This window comes from Pogoniulus pusillus, chromosome 27 (assembly GCF_015220805.1).
Source record: "Pogoniulus pusillus isolate bPogPus1 chromosome 27, bPogPus1.pri, whole genome shotgun sequence".
Lineage (NCBI taxonomy): Eukaryota > Metazoa > Chordata > Aves > Piciformes > Lybiidae > Pogoniulus > Pogoniulus pusillus.
The window spans coordinates 16,533,728-16,549,172 of record NC_087290.1 but is presented as its reverse complement, the minus strand read 5'-3'; the positions used below and the strand labels follow the sequence as shown (position 1 = coordinate 16,549,172).

General features: G+C 42.1%; 1 protein-coding gene across 8 annotated transcripts in view; it reads left to right on the top strand.

Moving 5' to 3' along the window:
• SRPK2 (SRSF protein kinase 2) overlaps positions 1 to 15,445 on the top strand; it is a 130,219-nt gene that overhangs the window by 33,021 nt on the left and 81,753 nt on the right. For 4 of the 8 annotated variants that reach the window (XM_064165958.1, XM_064165962.1, XM_064165955.1 and 1 more), the window contains exon 2: positions 12,051 to 12,114. The exons of 3 other annotated variants lie outside the window; for them this stretch is intronic. In XM_064165958.1, the coding sequence (XP_064022028.1) occupies positions 12,077 to 12,114 (38 nt within the window). In that variant the 5' untranslated portion in view covers positions 12,051 to 12,076. Of the gene's footprint in view, positions 1 to 12,050; positions 12,115 to 12,685; positions 12,742 to 15,445 lie in introns of those variants that run through there. One more of the 8 variants, XM_064165956.1, reaches the window with a different exon arrangement.

Below are 15,445 nucleotides of genomic sequence, written 5' to 3'. Positions count from 1 at the left end.
TGATATCTCTGAGTGAAAATAAACTGGGGCAATGTTAAGTCTTGCTGTCTTTTTATTCTTGTTGGAGGAGTGGTTGGATGACTCATGTTGGTTGGGAGTTTTTCCAATTTTAACATAGCAATTGGAGGTGGTGCATAGTTAAAAGGAAAAAAAAAAACCAAACCCCACAAAGACAGCAAGCTCTTTTTCTCAGCCTTCTAGTAAAGTAAGCATGAAAAATAATAGCTAAATTAAACAAAAGCTGGAAAGGGTCCTGGTTTTAGGACCTTCTTAGGATATACATCTTATTTTTTTGTGCCCATAATGTCCTTCTTTTGCCTTATTTACAAGTTCTTTATGGGCAAAAGCTAAATTTCTAATGTGAGGAAGCAATTTTTACATCTTCAGTAAATGTACTTTGGGCTCTCTTAAAATAGTGTAAATTGTACTCCAGATGTAATATTTGCCAGTACATAGAAACCTCCAAAGCATGGTGCTGGGTACAACTCACACACCTGCCACTTGCTTAGCTGCTTGCCTTTGCTTAGCTGCTTTTTGATGTAGAAGCAGCAGTGCCTATTTCCAGCACACATATTCTGGTGTATTGTGTAGACAGTGCAGAAAAGAGCACTCTTGACCTTCCTCAAAATACTGAAAGTGATCTTCTCTCTTCCTAAAAACCCACATATTGGGTTAAGTTGAGCTTTTGCTACATTGGTTGTTTTCCCTTGCAAGATTTAGTTCTCATCTTGTGATCTTTTTCAGTTTGCTTTTCTTCCTACACTCTCCTGAGTTTTCTCCTCTGTCTTTGTCTGCTATGTTCACCTGTCTATTTTCACCTTGGCAACATACATGTCCTCCCTTGTAGCCTTCTTTCCTTCTCTCAGAATTTTTGCTTTGTTTTCCTCCTGCTTCTTGATATTTCATTGCCCTCAGTGATTTGTACTGGTTTTTATTTTACTCTCGCTGTCTCTTCACAGTCTCTGTAGTCTTTCTCATCTCTTTGCCTTTATCTAGTTCTTAATTAACATTTGAAGGTAAACTGGTGACTTCTTGTGACTTAAAATGATGTTGTTTAGAATCAACTGATGGAGTGGGTCCAGAGAAAGATCATAAAAATGATCAGAGGATTGGAGCACCTCTGCTACAAGAACAGGCTGAGGGAGCTGGGATTGTTCAGTCTGGAGGAGGCCCCAGGGAGACCTAACAGCAGCCTGCCAGTACCCAGAGTGGAGACAGACTGTTTGCAAAGGCCTGCAGGGACAGGATGAGGGCAATGGATTCAAACTAGAGCAGAGCAGATTTAGTTGGATGTTAGGAAAAAGTTCTTCACCATAAGCATGGTGGAACACTGGAACAGGTTGCCCAGGGAGGTGGTTTGGGCTCCATCCTTGGAGATATTCAAGGAGAAGCTCGACAGGGCTCTGGAGAACCTGATCTAGTTGAGGATGTCCCTGCTGACTGCAGGAGGGGTTGGACTGGATGACCTTTGGAGGCTCCTTCCAACCCAGACCACTCTGTGACTTGTAAGGTTGGCTCTTCTTCTGTGGCTTTTCACTTCATTTTTTCTTTCCTTTTTTACATGTATATAAATATATCTCAGTGATAAATACCAAGAATAAATAAAGATTATAGAAAGCTATTTCTATTTTAGGTTTCCTATAAATAGGGTGAAGTAATAGTGGCATTAATAAATATATGTAATTTTGTAAGTGAGGCAGGATGATCATTGGTAAGCTTTGTGTGGAGCAGACTTGCCAGTCCCCTTGAAACTTGAATAATCTGATTTTTCAAGCATGTATCCTTTATCACTATAATCTTAATAACTTCAGGGACTGGTGAAGAGGATAGTGAAAGTAGAAGAGAATTCAGATAATTTCACTTTCAGTGCTCTTTCATGAGGTTGTCTTTTTATCATAGTTTTCATTTTTTCCTGCTGTGTGTATAAGATGAGAAATGCTCTAAGGATGAAGCCTTTCTCCAAGCCCTCAGTGACACCTATAGTAGGTAAAGAATTACCTCACAGTTTGTCTGCTTCCTATTTGCTTTTTCCTTTTGATGTCTTTATGACTGTCTGCCCTGGCCTCTTTTTAAAGCAATTACTACTTTTCATTCTAGTGGGGGGTTTATTTTTATGAAATACAGAGCTGTGACACTATTGGCAGTCTGTTCCAACACTGTATATTGTTTTAAGTGTTGCTCTAACAGCTGCCAAAATGAGGACTATGTTGTTGAAAACCTCAATTTATAGATTTTTTTTGCCAACAGTTACATCAAAGTGTTTACCCTGCTCATATGTGCAGGAAGACTGAAATGTATGGGAGTTTTAACTTTATGGTCGGAATAAGGAGTTGGCTTTGGGTGTGGACGTGTGTAAATGACATAATTTGCTGACTCAATAGATGTTAGCCACCAGGGTTGAGACCTGAAGAGGAGCTGGTGGGGTTGCCGGGGAGGAGAAGGCAGAGTGACATACTTCTGCATTTTTAGCAGTGTCACTCAGCAAAATCCGCTTCATGCAATGCACAAGAAGATAGGAGGTAAAGAAGAACCCTGACTATCTACTGAATGTCACCATATCTTTTCAGAGTGGATGGTGATTGCCACCTACATTACTGTGCCTTCACCACAGAAAAAGCTCCTTGTAGCGAGCTTTTAGACAAGGCAATATCAGTGTTCTCATGTGATTGCTGAATAAGTGACGGGCAAGTCAGATGGAGAAAGAGAGAGGGTGTGAAAAGAAAGAAGGTAGAGCTAAAAATAAATCTTGAAAGTCTTAACATTCAAGAGGTGGGCTTGCAGGCCAGCAAAGTACACTCTGAAGTCTTCATCAGCAATAGATGATTATGATATAATTCAGATGACACATTAATGGAAGAAAAAGAAAAACAACCCAAAAAGAAGTCAGAGGAGATGTAAATAGCTTTACTGATTGCAAGATAAGATTTTGTGTCTGGACAGACCTCTGCTTTATAGAAATACCTTCAGTACTGTGACTACTTTTAACTTTCTCCTTTCCTATGGAAATATTTTCTCCTTAGCAGACAGAATTTTCCTCTGATTAGAAAAAAAATATATGCTCATTCCTTACCTACAGACTTTTACTGCAAGAAATTTCTCCAGGTTGCTTTGCCCTCATGTATTGTCGTTGCGTGTGTGTGTAATGCTGCTTGCAAAAGCAAAAATCAACATTCCATTTCTTCCAAGAGGAAAAGCAAGAGTGGGATATTTTGACACGGATTTGGTATGTTTTTCTCTACAAAATTAAAAACAATTCCTGATAGAAGTCCTTTGGGATTAGAGGCTTTCATAGCACTCCCACAGCTGGAAGCAGCTCTGGGTTTTTACTTCTATTTTTTGGTGGCTGTATCTTTTCCTATTATGCTGTAATCACATTCAGACTTTGCAGTGACAGCCTTCTGAAGAACTAAATGCATTTCTGTTCCTTGCAAAAAAAGAAAGTAAATAGAAGAATGTCCTTTATGTGAAGATTTTCGCTAATGTCAGTTTATTACTGTTAGTGTTAGCATTTGTTTTGTTTATTTAAATACTTCCTCATGTTGCTGTGTCCACTCTTAGCTATGGAAAAGCCTAACAGAAAAGCCTCTGCTGCTACGTAAATTCAGGGCACTGGTAAGTAATGAGTGAATATGGTGTATCACAGAATTAAACAGATTGAAAAAGACCTTTGAGGTCATTGAGTCCAACCTATCACCTAACACCTTCTAATTCACTAAACCATGGCACCAAGTGTCTCTCTAGTCTCCTTTTAAACACCTCCATGGATGGTGACTCCACCACCTCCCTGGGCAGCCCAATCCAATGCCAATCACTCTTGCTGTGAAGAACTTCCTCCTAATGTCCAGAAAAACCTGCTCTAGCACAGCTTGAGACTGTGTCCTTCTGTTCTGTCTCTGGGTGCCTAGGAATGAGAAGTTTCACCTTTCTTGGTCTTGTAAGAGGACAAACATGCCATCCTCAGTATGAAGCAAGCCAAAAACCTATCCACTTTAGCACTGAGTTGTGCCCCATGGGGCCATGGGTTCACATGGTGATCATCTTACCCAAAGCTTAAATCTTCAAGAAAACTGGGTAGGATACAATTACCTATGTAAAACTTCAGTTAAGATGTTCTTATTTCTTACAAGGAAGGAGACAAAGAGAAACAAAGAAGTGTGCCTACGTGAAGAAGGAATAAGAATGCCTGTGAAAGATAGCAGAAAGAGCATCCTAAGCAGCCATTAAAACTGCCAAAACCAACATCAGCCATACTACACCATTCTGAACAACATCCAGTTCTCCTTCTGACTTTACCTCTGGTCCCTTCATTTGGGCGGTGTACAACTCCAGTGTAAATAATCTAGGTTCTGGGAATCACTGGCATCAAGGAAAGAAAAATTAAGGCTGTCTTACAATAACCTTTCCAATATTACAACAAACCTTGAAATTCTGTGTCCAACCATTTAACCACCCTTCTGCATGCTCTCTGCAGCTTATTGCTCATTGAAAAGACAACTGAGGGGCCAGCACAAACACAGAATACACCAAAGGCCTCTGTTAGAGGCTGTCAGCCCAACATCAGTTACTGCAAGGAAAAGACTTTGGGTTGTGGCACATGCACCTTTGCTGTCTCTGAGGTGAAGTGCACAGCATGCAGAAGAAACATCACAGTGAGTCATCAGCACTTTCCAATCACCTAAAACTCCCAAATGCTTAATGCAATCATGCCTGCTTCTTGTATGTGAATGTACCTGCCACCACTGTCAGTGCCAATGCAAGCAAAGCCATCCAATACACTGCACAGAAGTCATTGTCTGTTGTAACAGGTGAGTAACAACAATAAAGCTGTAACAACAGCACCTGAGAACAGACAGGATTCTCTGCTACTGTAGCATCTTTATATTATTTTAAAATATTAGTTTAGCTAGCTAGGTAGATCTAGCTATTCTTGTTACATCTTAAGTTGGGGCTTTTAGAAACAGCAGTTTTAGTCAAGCTATAATACAGAAAAAATAAATTATTATTGAAGGTACAATTGTATTGCTGAGAGATGTTACACATGTATGCAGTGCCCATGAAAGAAGGAAGCATCTGATTACAATTCAAAGGTGTTTCTCACCTTGAATGTGTCCAGAGAAGGGCACCAAGGCTGGTAAGGGGGCCGGAGCACAGCCCTACAAGGAGTGGCTGAGGAAGCTGAGGTTGTTCAGCTTGGAGGAGAAGAGGCTCAGGGTAGACCTTATTGCTCTCTACAACTACCTGAAAGGAGGCTGTAGCCAGGTGGGGTTGGGCTCTTCTCCCAGGCAACCAGCAACAGAACAAGGGAACGCAGCCTCAAGTTGCGCCAGGGCAGGTTTAGGCTAGACTTTAGGAAGAAGCTCTTCGCAGCAAGAGTGACTGGCATTGGAATGGGCTGCCCAAGGAAGTGGTGGAGTCAATGTGAAACAAGCACTCTGTGCCCTTTGAGAGGAACAGAGCTGAGGGTGACCTCTTTATGGCTAAGAATACAAGAAGTATAAAAGCGTCATTATCTGCTGGAGAGGAGTTCTTGAAAGCCTGGCAGTTACAGAGACACTGTGGTGATTACCACTACATAAAAAGTTTGACAGGACATGCTGGAAAACATCCTGTGAACATCCTGTCAAAATACCTCTCTGTGAAAAATATTTGTACAATAAGGATTTCTAACTATAAAATTAAGTAAGAGACCATAAAACCCTCATGCTTCTAAGAACAGGGAATGACTGTAAAAGGTAAGGCTAAGGAAGTTTTAACCTGGAGTTTAAGGTTACAACATGTATCCAATAATTGTGACCCAGTTTAATCCTTTTGGGTAAATCATGTAGGTTCATCTCCTAGGAGAGGCAGGAATCAGTGTATGCAAGATATTATGAGTCATTGCTTCAGACTTTAGAAGCTAACATATGCTTGACTCAGTTTGGATGAGTAGGAACCTGGGTTGTTGTTTTTTTTTTTTCCAGTGGAATTTAGTTTGTCATTCTGCAACCTTAGAACAATATTTTTTTCCCCCTTGAGTTTTGAAGAAAAAGTACCTAACAAATGAGTGTAAAAAGAATGTTTGAAAGCTTGAATAGCGCTTAAGGCGTTTAGGCAAATTGTGTAGAGCTGAAAGAAGATGCTATTATCAGAAGAGTCCTGCCACAGTAACAATTGTGCTCTAGTTTGTGAAAGGAATAAATTAGCAATATTTCAGGCTAGAAATAGGAAGTTATCCATTCTGTCTAGTGAGTTAAGGCAGCAAAGTGATGTAGTTTGAGCACTGGAACAGGCTCCCCAGAGGGCTTGTGGAGTCTCCTTCTCTGGAGACTTTCAAGGCCTGTCTGGATGTGTTCCTGTGTGACCTGAGCTAGATTGTGTGATCCTGCTCTGGCAGGGGGGTTGGACTTGATCTGCCTGGGTCCCTTCCAACCCCTGACATCCTGTGATCCTGTGAGGGTATGAAAAGATTGACACTCTATTACTGTGCCAGAGGCAGAAATTGTTTCATCTTTGGAAGAAAAGCCGACCATGTGCGCTTGGCACTCCACCTGCCTTGCTCTAGACAAGGACTGGAAAATACTGCTGATATTGTAACTAGCAGAGTAATAATGACTTAGGGAACCACGGAATATCGGGGGTTGAAAGAGACCTCCAAGATCATCCAGGCCAACTTTCAACCCAGCACTGAAGGGTCACTTCTAAACCATGTCCCTAAATGCTAGGTCCACACGCTATTTAAATGTCTCCATGGATGGTGACTCCAGCACTGCCCTGGGCAGACCATTCCAATGTTTGAGGACTCTCTCTGTGAAGAAATTTTTCCTAGAATCCAACCTGAACCTTCCCTGGGACAGCCTGAAACTGTTTCCTCTGGTTCTGTCACTTGCCACCAAGGAGCAGAGGCTGCCCCCTCCTCACTCCAGCCTCCCTTCAGGGGGGTGTAGAGAGCAGTGAGGTCTGCGCTCAGCCTCCTCTTCTCCAGATTGAACACTCTCAGCTCCCTCAGCCCCTCCTTGTAGCCCAGGTTCTCCAGGCCCTTCTCCAGCCTTGGTGCTCTTCTCTGGACATGCTCCAGCTCCTCAGTGTCCTTCCTGTAGTGAGGGGCCCAAAATGGAACACAACACTCAAGGTGTGGCCTCACCAGTGCCGAGTACAGAGTGACTCACTCTGTCTCTAACTATCTTAGGTACAGCTTTTGTCATATGAAGATGGTTTTTGCCTTGTAATAGGAAGCAATTGGCAGCTGATTTTTCAAGGACATTTTAATACACTTTGTGAACATTTGGAACTTTTTGCCCAGAACAGATACAGGAATAAGCTTTCTGTTTTCCAGTAGCTCTAAGAAATGTTCTCGACTCTGCCTTTGTCCCCTCCAAATAAAAGCTTTCTCATGAAGGTAAAATACATATAAATAATAAAGTTAATACAATATAAATAGTTTCAATTGCATCATGTAAATAATGTTAGTACTTTTTTCCTTAAAAAATGGCTTTTTGGATGACCACAGCTGCAAGCAGACTTTGGACAGAGTTGGTTATTATGGTGAGATGGGAGCAGGGAGGGAAAAACAACAACTTGCTACTGGGTGGGCATCTGGTCAGGCAACTGCTGCCAGACTCAGAACTACCAGTGTGAAAAATTCCTCTTTGTGTTTCAGTAAGCACTTCATGAATGAATACAACAACATGGCAAAGATCAAATGTCTGTTAGTTAGGCAAATTCATCTGTGTAGCTCGTAGGCTTTTTTCCCTTTTGGGAAGCAGAAAGCAATTTGACTGTGTGGTTGGATATTCTCAAGCTTCTGGTTTCCACCAGTGCATGTTTCCTTTCAGCCATGCTTCATTCCTGTCCGTATCCTGTGCTTTTCTATGTCCTGCTGATGGTGAAGATAGAGATGAACGTTTTAGAACACTAGTGCTATGGTTGCTGGTTTTCCATGGTCAGTGAGCTCTCAGTGAACAGTCTTGGGTTTTTTCCTGTGGGAAAACCCATGCCACAGCTGCCATTAAAGCACACATACGTGCTGCCTGTCAGATTGGCTTTGGCCTCTTTTTGTCTTAATGAGGACAATATTAAACAACAGACAGTGTAGCCTGGATGAAAGATGTCTGCCTTTAAGAATTAGGGCAGACTTACCTCTTGGGTACTAAAGAGGAGGCAGCAGCTGGGTTTGAAGGAAGACAAGTGTTCTCCAGGAGATTTTGTTATTTTTCAACCTGAGCTTAGGGATGCAGAACTCTATTTGGAAGGTCAGCAGTGATACTGCTATGAATGAATTCTTTAAAAGTACCCAAGGAGATGATTAGGGGAGAGTGTCAAGAACATCAGAAACGTGAAAAATCAGCATTTCTGTATCACTGAGATCACTAGGAGAAGATCAAATACAATGGGTAGTGTCTTAAAAACAGAAAGAATGGGTTGTCCAGAGGCTGTAGATGCCCCCACCCTGGAGATGTTCAAGACCAGGTTGGATGGGGCCTTGAGTAACCTGGTCTAGTTGAGAGGCATCCCCTGCCCATGTCAAGGAGGTTGGATTAGATGATCTCTAAGGTCTCTTCCAGCCTAAACCATTCTATGAATATTAAGTCCACTTAATTTACCTGAGTAAATCCATCTTCCTCTTTTAATCAGATTTCTCTCTTGATTTATAGAATTTTTTGTTTGTTTGCCTTTTGTTTGGGTGTAATTTGACTCCTGCCAAACTGAGCATGAGTACAAGCTGGCTTTAGTTGGTGCTTGTGAGCATGAGGAGAGACTGAGGGAGTTGGGGCTGTTCAGTTTGTAGAGAAGTCTCCAAGGTGACCTTATTGTGACCTTTCAGTATCTTAAGGGGGCCTACAAGAAAGCTGGGGAGAGACTTTTTAGGGTGTTAGGTTGTGATAGGACTGGGGGGAATGGAACAAAGCTAGAAATGGGTAGATTCAGACTGGATGTTAGGAAGAAGTTCTTCACCATGAGGGTGGTGAGAGCCTGGAATGGGTTGCCCAGGAAGGTGGTGGAAGCCTCATTCCTGGAGATGTTTAAGGCCAGGCTGGATGTGGCTCTGGCCAGCCTGATCTAGGGTAGGGTGTCCCTGGCCGTGGCAGGGGGGTTGGAACTGGATGCTCCTTGTGGTCCCTTCCAACCCTGACTGATTCCATGACACTATGATTGATTGTGCATGGCCTTGTGCAGTGTATACAAATAAAGCATCTGTGCTCTGCTTTGGTGTCTTTTTATGTAATTTCTCCTACTTATGTGTGTGGTGAGGCAGTGTGGGTTTTTTTTTTAATACTTTTACATTCAGAGCACTAACTAAAATATGATTTGTACATAAATGTTTCAGATGCTCTGCATTTTGATACTTTTTTATGTCCCTGTAGGAAAGGAAGGGGTTAGCTTTATCAATTTTAAGTAAACAAAATTTTTAATGGTCATTTTAATATTTCAAATATACTATGACTTTCAAGTTCTACCTTAATTTCCTCATGCAGAAGTATTATTTAAGATACCAAAGATAATATTATTGTAGTCTCCCAAAAAGGACATGCAAACAGCTGTTTTTCTATCACTCTTCAAGGAGCCAGGCACTGGCTTGTGTGTCATCACTGCTGTGAATGTTGTGCATAAAGGACCTTAAAGCAGTTCATAAAGCCACATTTTTCTCCCCCTCTCCCCCCCCTCTTCATAAGCTTAGTAACATCTGGAAGAATGATTTGTTTTAGAGTAATTCTACTCTTTGTGCCTCCATCCTATCCCATTTAATACTGACACGTTGATCAAACTTAGGCTTGCTCTGTGGTTGTGCTATTTAGAGTCTGTAATTCCAGCAGCTCACTTTGTAGAACTTGTGGAATGGAACACTCATTAATTGGAACACTCATTAATGATGCTAGAATTTGTTTAGCTTTTTTCTTTTCCATCTGTGAGGGCTTATTTTATTTACATTCTTTTTATTACCATACAGGATAAATCTGTATTGCCAAAAGTGTAATTAAATGATGTGCTGGAATACCATCCATCAGAGAGAGAGATCTTTGTGCATCTGTTAGGGCACTGAGAGACTTCAAATTGCAGTGATGCAACTTGTATCCTGGATTTATTTTTTAACATCTTCTATTGTTAGCCAATGAAGTATAAATGTAATAATCAACTTAACAGCCTGTCTAGAGGCTTGCTTCTAGACTCATAGAATCACAGAATTGTCAGGGCTGGAAGGGACCTCAAGGATCACCTAGCTCCAGCCCCCCTTACACTAGATAGGTTGCGCAGAGCCACATCCAGCCTGGCTTTAAAAACTTCCAGGGGAGGGGCTTCCACCACCTCCCTGTGCAACCTGTTCCAGTGTCTCACCACCCTCATGGTGAAGAACAACTTCTTAACATTCAGTCTGAATCTACCCACTTCTAGTTTTGCTGCATTCCCCCTGGTCTCATCACTACCCAACACCCTCACCAGCTTTTTTGTAGCCCACTTCAGATACTCTGGAGCTGCCTGGGATCTGGGAGGTTTTCCAGCCCTCAGCCAGAACCTTCCTGTGGCTGCCGAACTTCTGTCGGTATTGGTATGTGGATCTGGGTGAAGAGAGAAGACTGCTGCTACGTGATTAGAGGAGGACCTGCTGCCTGTGGTAAGAAATGGTAAAGGAAGTTTTGCATAGTTCTTGCAGTCATCCAGTGAAGTCGGTTGTGGACATACTGACAGGACAGATGTGTCTTGAAAGCCCTGAGAACCATCTACTTGGGATGTGAGAACTGAGATTCTTCTTTGCAGCCATCTCCAGTCAAGTGTGTTTTGGGAAGAACAGGTGACATACAAACAACCAGGTTGAAGATTGCTGCTAACTTGCAACCCTTCCACCAGGGCACAAGAGTGATAAACTTGAAGCAGCAGGGTTTTTTTTAACTGTGGTTAAAACAATAACAAAAGCGAATTGAGGAACTAGGTTTTACATCTGAAACGTATGTAAAGAAAGGGGGAAAATGCAAATCAGGTTGAAGCTTTCCTGCTGTGGTAATGTCAAATACTTGAAGTTTACTTTGGCTGTAAAGAAGTGGGCATAGTCTTTAATGTTACACAAGCCTTACCAGCACTGCCATAGATGGCACTATGGTCTCTGGATCTTAAAATGGTGCTTACATTCGTGGCATTGTTCTTTGGGGGTTATTTTTGTGTGCGTCGCAAATCTCTTGACTCCGGAGCTTCTGGTGCAACTCGTTTCCCATAGCCTCTCTGTTCTGCTTCGCCAGGGTCTTGCGAAGCAAGTGGCAGAGGGCAGAGAGGTGCCGCTCCTTGCCTCAGCAGCAGTTGGTGCGGGGGGTGCGTGTGCCGTGCTGGGATGCGCAGCTCAAGCGGTTTCTGTTAGCACAGGACGCAGGAGGCATCATTAGCCCAGGATGGCCCCGCGGGTGTTTCTGCTGCCTCCTTCCCAAGTGCCGGATTGATAATTAGTGGAGACTTCTGACACGAAGGGAATGTAACCATGGCTTTTTAGGGTGTATTTGGAGGCAGCTAGAGGCAAGGCGCTAAGGAATAAAACCCAGATATGACTAGTGACTAGTGCTTTTCATGCCTGATGTATGGAAGTAGTGATTTAACGCTTCGTTCTTTGTGACAAAATGATCCAAAGAGCCATATTTTTCCGGGCCTTTAATCTGGAGGTTTTCGAGGGTGTCCAACACGTTTTAGATAACTAACCGGGAAGACAATCCGCGCCACAAATCCTTCGTTCCTTTCGTTTTCGTTCTCCTCATAAAGTCACCTCCGTGCACTCGCTGGCGGCCGCGGCGGCGACACTCACCTTGTGTCCGCGCCGGGTCCCTCCAAGCCGCTCTCTCCCCCCCGCGCACCCCTGCGCGCCGCGGAATGGTTGCGCCCGCCGCCGTGCCCAGTCATGTGCGCGGGCCGGCCCGGGCCGCCGCCTCCCGCCTCGTCCCTCAGAGCGCGGCTGGGCCGACCCTGGCGCGGGCACCGCGGCTCCTGCGGCCTCCTCCCGAACAAAAGGGCTTAGGGAAATAACATCGCTTGGTTAAAAAGGCTGCGGAAAGCGAGGGCAGGCGGTCTCGGTTGTGAATATTTTCTGATTTTTCCAGAGATCAAGCAGAAGATTGAGCTGCTGATGTCAGTTAACTCTGAGAAGTCGTCCTCTTCAGAAAGGTACGGCTGCATCTCTTGCATGAACCGGTCATGGTGTGGCACTGCCAAGCAGCGGCGCAGGGCTGGTTTTTTTCCCCCTTTTCCTCGTCAAGTTTGCTAGCATTATTTACGTATTGCATGCCGGTTATTATGCCGTATCCATTGAACCTCGTTTTGGGTTAAGCTTCGTGCTTTTTGGGCAGAATTTATTGGTTTCTTTACGTTTATTTATTTATTTTTCAGTGAAGCCTGCTAGGCTGCAGCATGCAAATCATACTACGGCAGGCTGCTGGTTTGGGTGTGCGGGTGTTGCAGACCTTACTCCTTTTCACTGCCATGCAAACAGCATCTCGGTTTCTAAATCGGGTGTTGAAGCCCTCGGGTTTCTGTTGTGTTGCAGGAAACCGTTGCACGGTTGCAAAGGGTCCCTTTCCATTTAGATGCATAGGAAATATAACTTGGCGAAGCGTTTCGTGTCCTGTTATGTGGAAAGGGAGTGCCCTTTGCGAAGCAGCTCAGGAATTGCAAATCCTCCGATTAGTCACATTGTGTAAGATAGATCCATAGAATCGGAGAATGTGATTCTTGCTCAAGTCCGTGCTAGGAAATGGAGCAGTCGCTGCATGCAGTAATGGTTCATGCCTGCAGGTAAGGACAAAATGACTCAGAAGTGTTTTTAAAGCAATTATTTTACCTGTCAGTCAGATTATTACAATTTCAAGTAGCTGTTTTCATTTCGATGAAGTATTTCGGGGTACTGATTGTGTGTTAAAGTTTTCTGACATGAAATAACCTCCTGGTGATTATTTTTTGATATTTTTTTTTCAAGTCATCCATCCCAGCTCACTTCTGTTTTCCTTGTGACTGAATTTTGGAAGAGATTTTTATTTTTGGAGCTGCTTAAATCCAGAGCAACATAATATCATTCATATTTTTCAACTGTTTTACAGTCCTCATTCGTCTCTATGCAGAAGACCCATATGAATGTACTGCTTTGCCATTTTGATACTGGGTATTGGTTCAAAAAAACAGGAAAATTATTTATTCTAAGCACACAAACTGTGTTTAGCTGAAATTATTACCTGAAGTACATTTTATTGAATGGCTCAGTGTAGACATCATAATGCATAGGAAGCAATCTTAAGGAGGCAGACTAAAAGACATCTTTCAAAATGAAGGAGTGCTGTTCAGCATGCATGGTTTAAATATCACACAAAAAAACCCAAAATGAGCAGTTTAATGTTATTTATTTTTGTGTAAGGTACGTGGAAGCTAACTGCATTGCCTTTAACCAGCTGTAGTATAACAAAATACCAGCAATGAGAGATACAGAAAATGGTGTGTGGGGGAAATGGGTTGTTAAGTCACCTTTCCAAAATGGAGAAATATAAAAAAGAGCTTTCAGAGGTATTTATTTATTTAATTCAAAATTAAGACTTGTAGAAAGAAATCTTAAATTTGTTCACCTTTATCCCACACTGATGCTTTAATTTTTGGTTAAAAGACTTAACAAAATGGTGGTGGCAACAGAAGGGATGATGGAGTGAAAACCCTAAAGGAAACAGGTGTTAACTTCATTTTTGGGAAGGCTTTTGCTGGTGTTGTGTGAGCGAATTCGGTGTATAACATAGATATTCATCGACATTAATGTTCTGCAGCACCTTAAAAATACCAGTCTGTTTTTCAGCAAAACATGCTTGTAGTTGTACTGATGGTAGCTAGATGAAAGGATTGTAACACACGATTGCAAAAAGCTTCATTTGCCTGAGATCCCACTTCAGTGCCATTCATTAAAAGGAAGATTTTATATCAGCTTGATGTGTTATCTGGCAATAAAGATTAAAACCTGTATTTTGTATATGCATTTCTTGAGGGATTTAAATGTGGGACTTAGTGTTCACCTGGAGATTGATTTAGCACATCAGCTGCATGGTTTACATGGTCAGTTATGAATAAGAGCATTTTATATACTGAGACTTTTATTTTTCAATAACCACATTCTTTTCACCTCTCTAAAAATAGACTGACTTTTTTTTTTTTGCAAACCGTTATGAAACAGTGCTATCATATTAGCTGCCAGTTCCTTTCAAGGCCCTTTGAAAATCAGTGTTAGATGTTTTTTAAGAAGAGAAATATGCTATTGATCGTCTGAACTGCTAAACTGTCCTCAATCTGCCATATAGCAAAATTTCAGCGTGTGTTCATACCATACAGACATGAAAACACACATGTTTTTGTCCAACACAGAAAGGGAGTTAATACTGGCACTCGATGTATTTATTTATTTATCTATCCTTTTTTACCCTTACTCCTAGAGTTTGGACTTTCTGAGAAGCTTGGGTGGAAGATCTGAAAGAGTCCATCAATTGAATCTTGTTTTCCACACTAACAGAGATTGCCAGACAGCGCTTTCAGAGGGGAGGGGAGGGGCGAGGAGGTGCTCTGTGCATTTGCAGAAACTGATGGAACAGGAACAGAGAAGGAATGAGGGAGAAGCTCATTACTTTTTCTTTGTTCGGCCCGTGTTTTTACAAGGCAGTTTAATATTTGTCGGGTTTCCTGCTCACTTGGCAAGTTCAACGTGTTATCCTAGAAGAAAAAAAAATAGAGAAGGAAGGTGGAATTTAATGGATGGTCTTGCTGTTAACAGAAGCTCAACATGTTAGAAATTCTGCAATGTTCTCTTAGTGTAGTTGGTTGATACATTTTTAAGAGGCTTTTAGGAGACATTAATGAGAAAGTGAGATGCACACTTTTGTTGAGGATGCACTGAGATGTTAAGAGATTGCAGTCTTAAAAGTAAATGTATAATAAGTGGAGACATTTTTTTGTAATGAGTTTCATCTCTACACTTTCCACTAGAAAAAAACATAATTGCAGATGGGGAAGAACAAGATATTTGTGCTTTGGGGTGTTACACGTTATTTCATTAAGCAGACTGTATCTGTAAGTGATACATTTCTGAGTAGTTAGTGCTGCCCATGTAGGTGCTAGCAGCCTGTGGCAAAGTCCTCATTCCTTGTTGATAAGGTAACTGGGGTAACTACGGCTGTGTGTGTGCACATGGTTGGTTACAGTGGAGTTACAGTGGATCAGGTAACGTACTATAGCTTGTTACACTGAATTGATTTGTTTGGATATCTGAGCTTTAAGTATACCATGGAAACATTTTCCTACAGCATGCTTATAATGTGACACACATCTGTTTTCTTTATTTATTGAGTTACCATATACCCCTTCTTTGTGCTTCGGTGGAAGCTGTGTGAGGTTACTTGTTCAAGGTTTGCAAATGTCACGAGAAATCAAGTAACAGCAGCCATATGGAGGGGGGTGAACTTTCAAGAATCCTCCA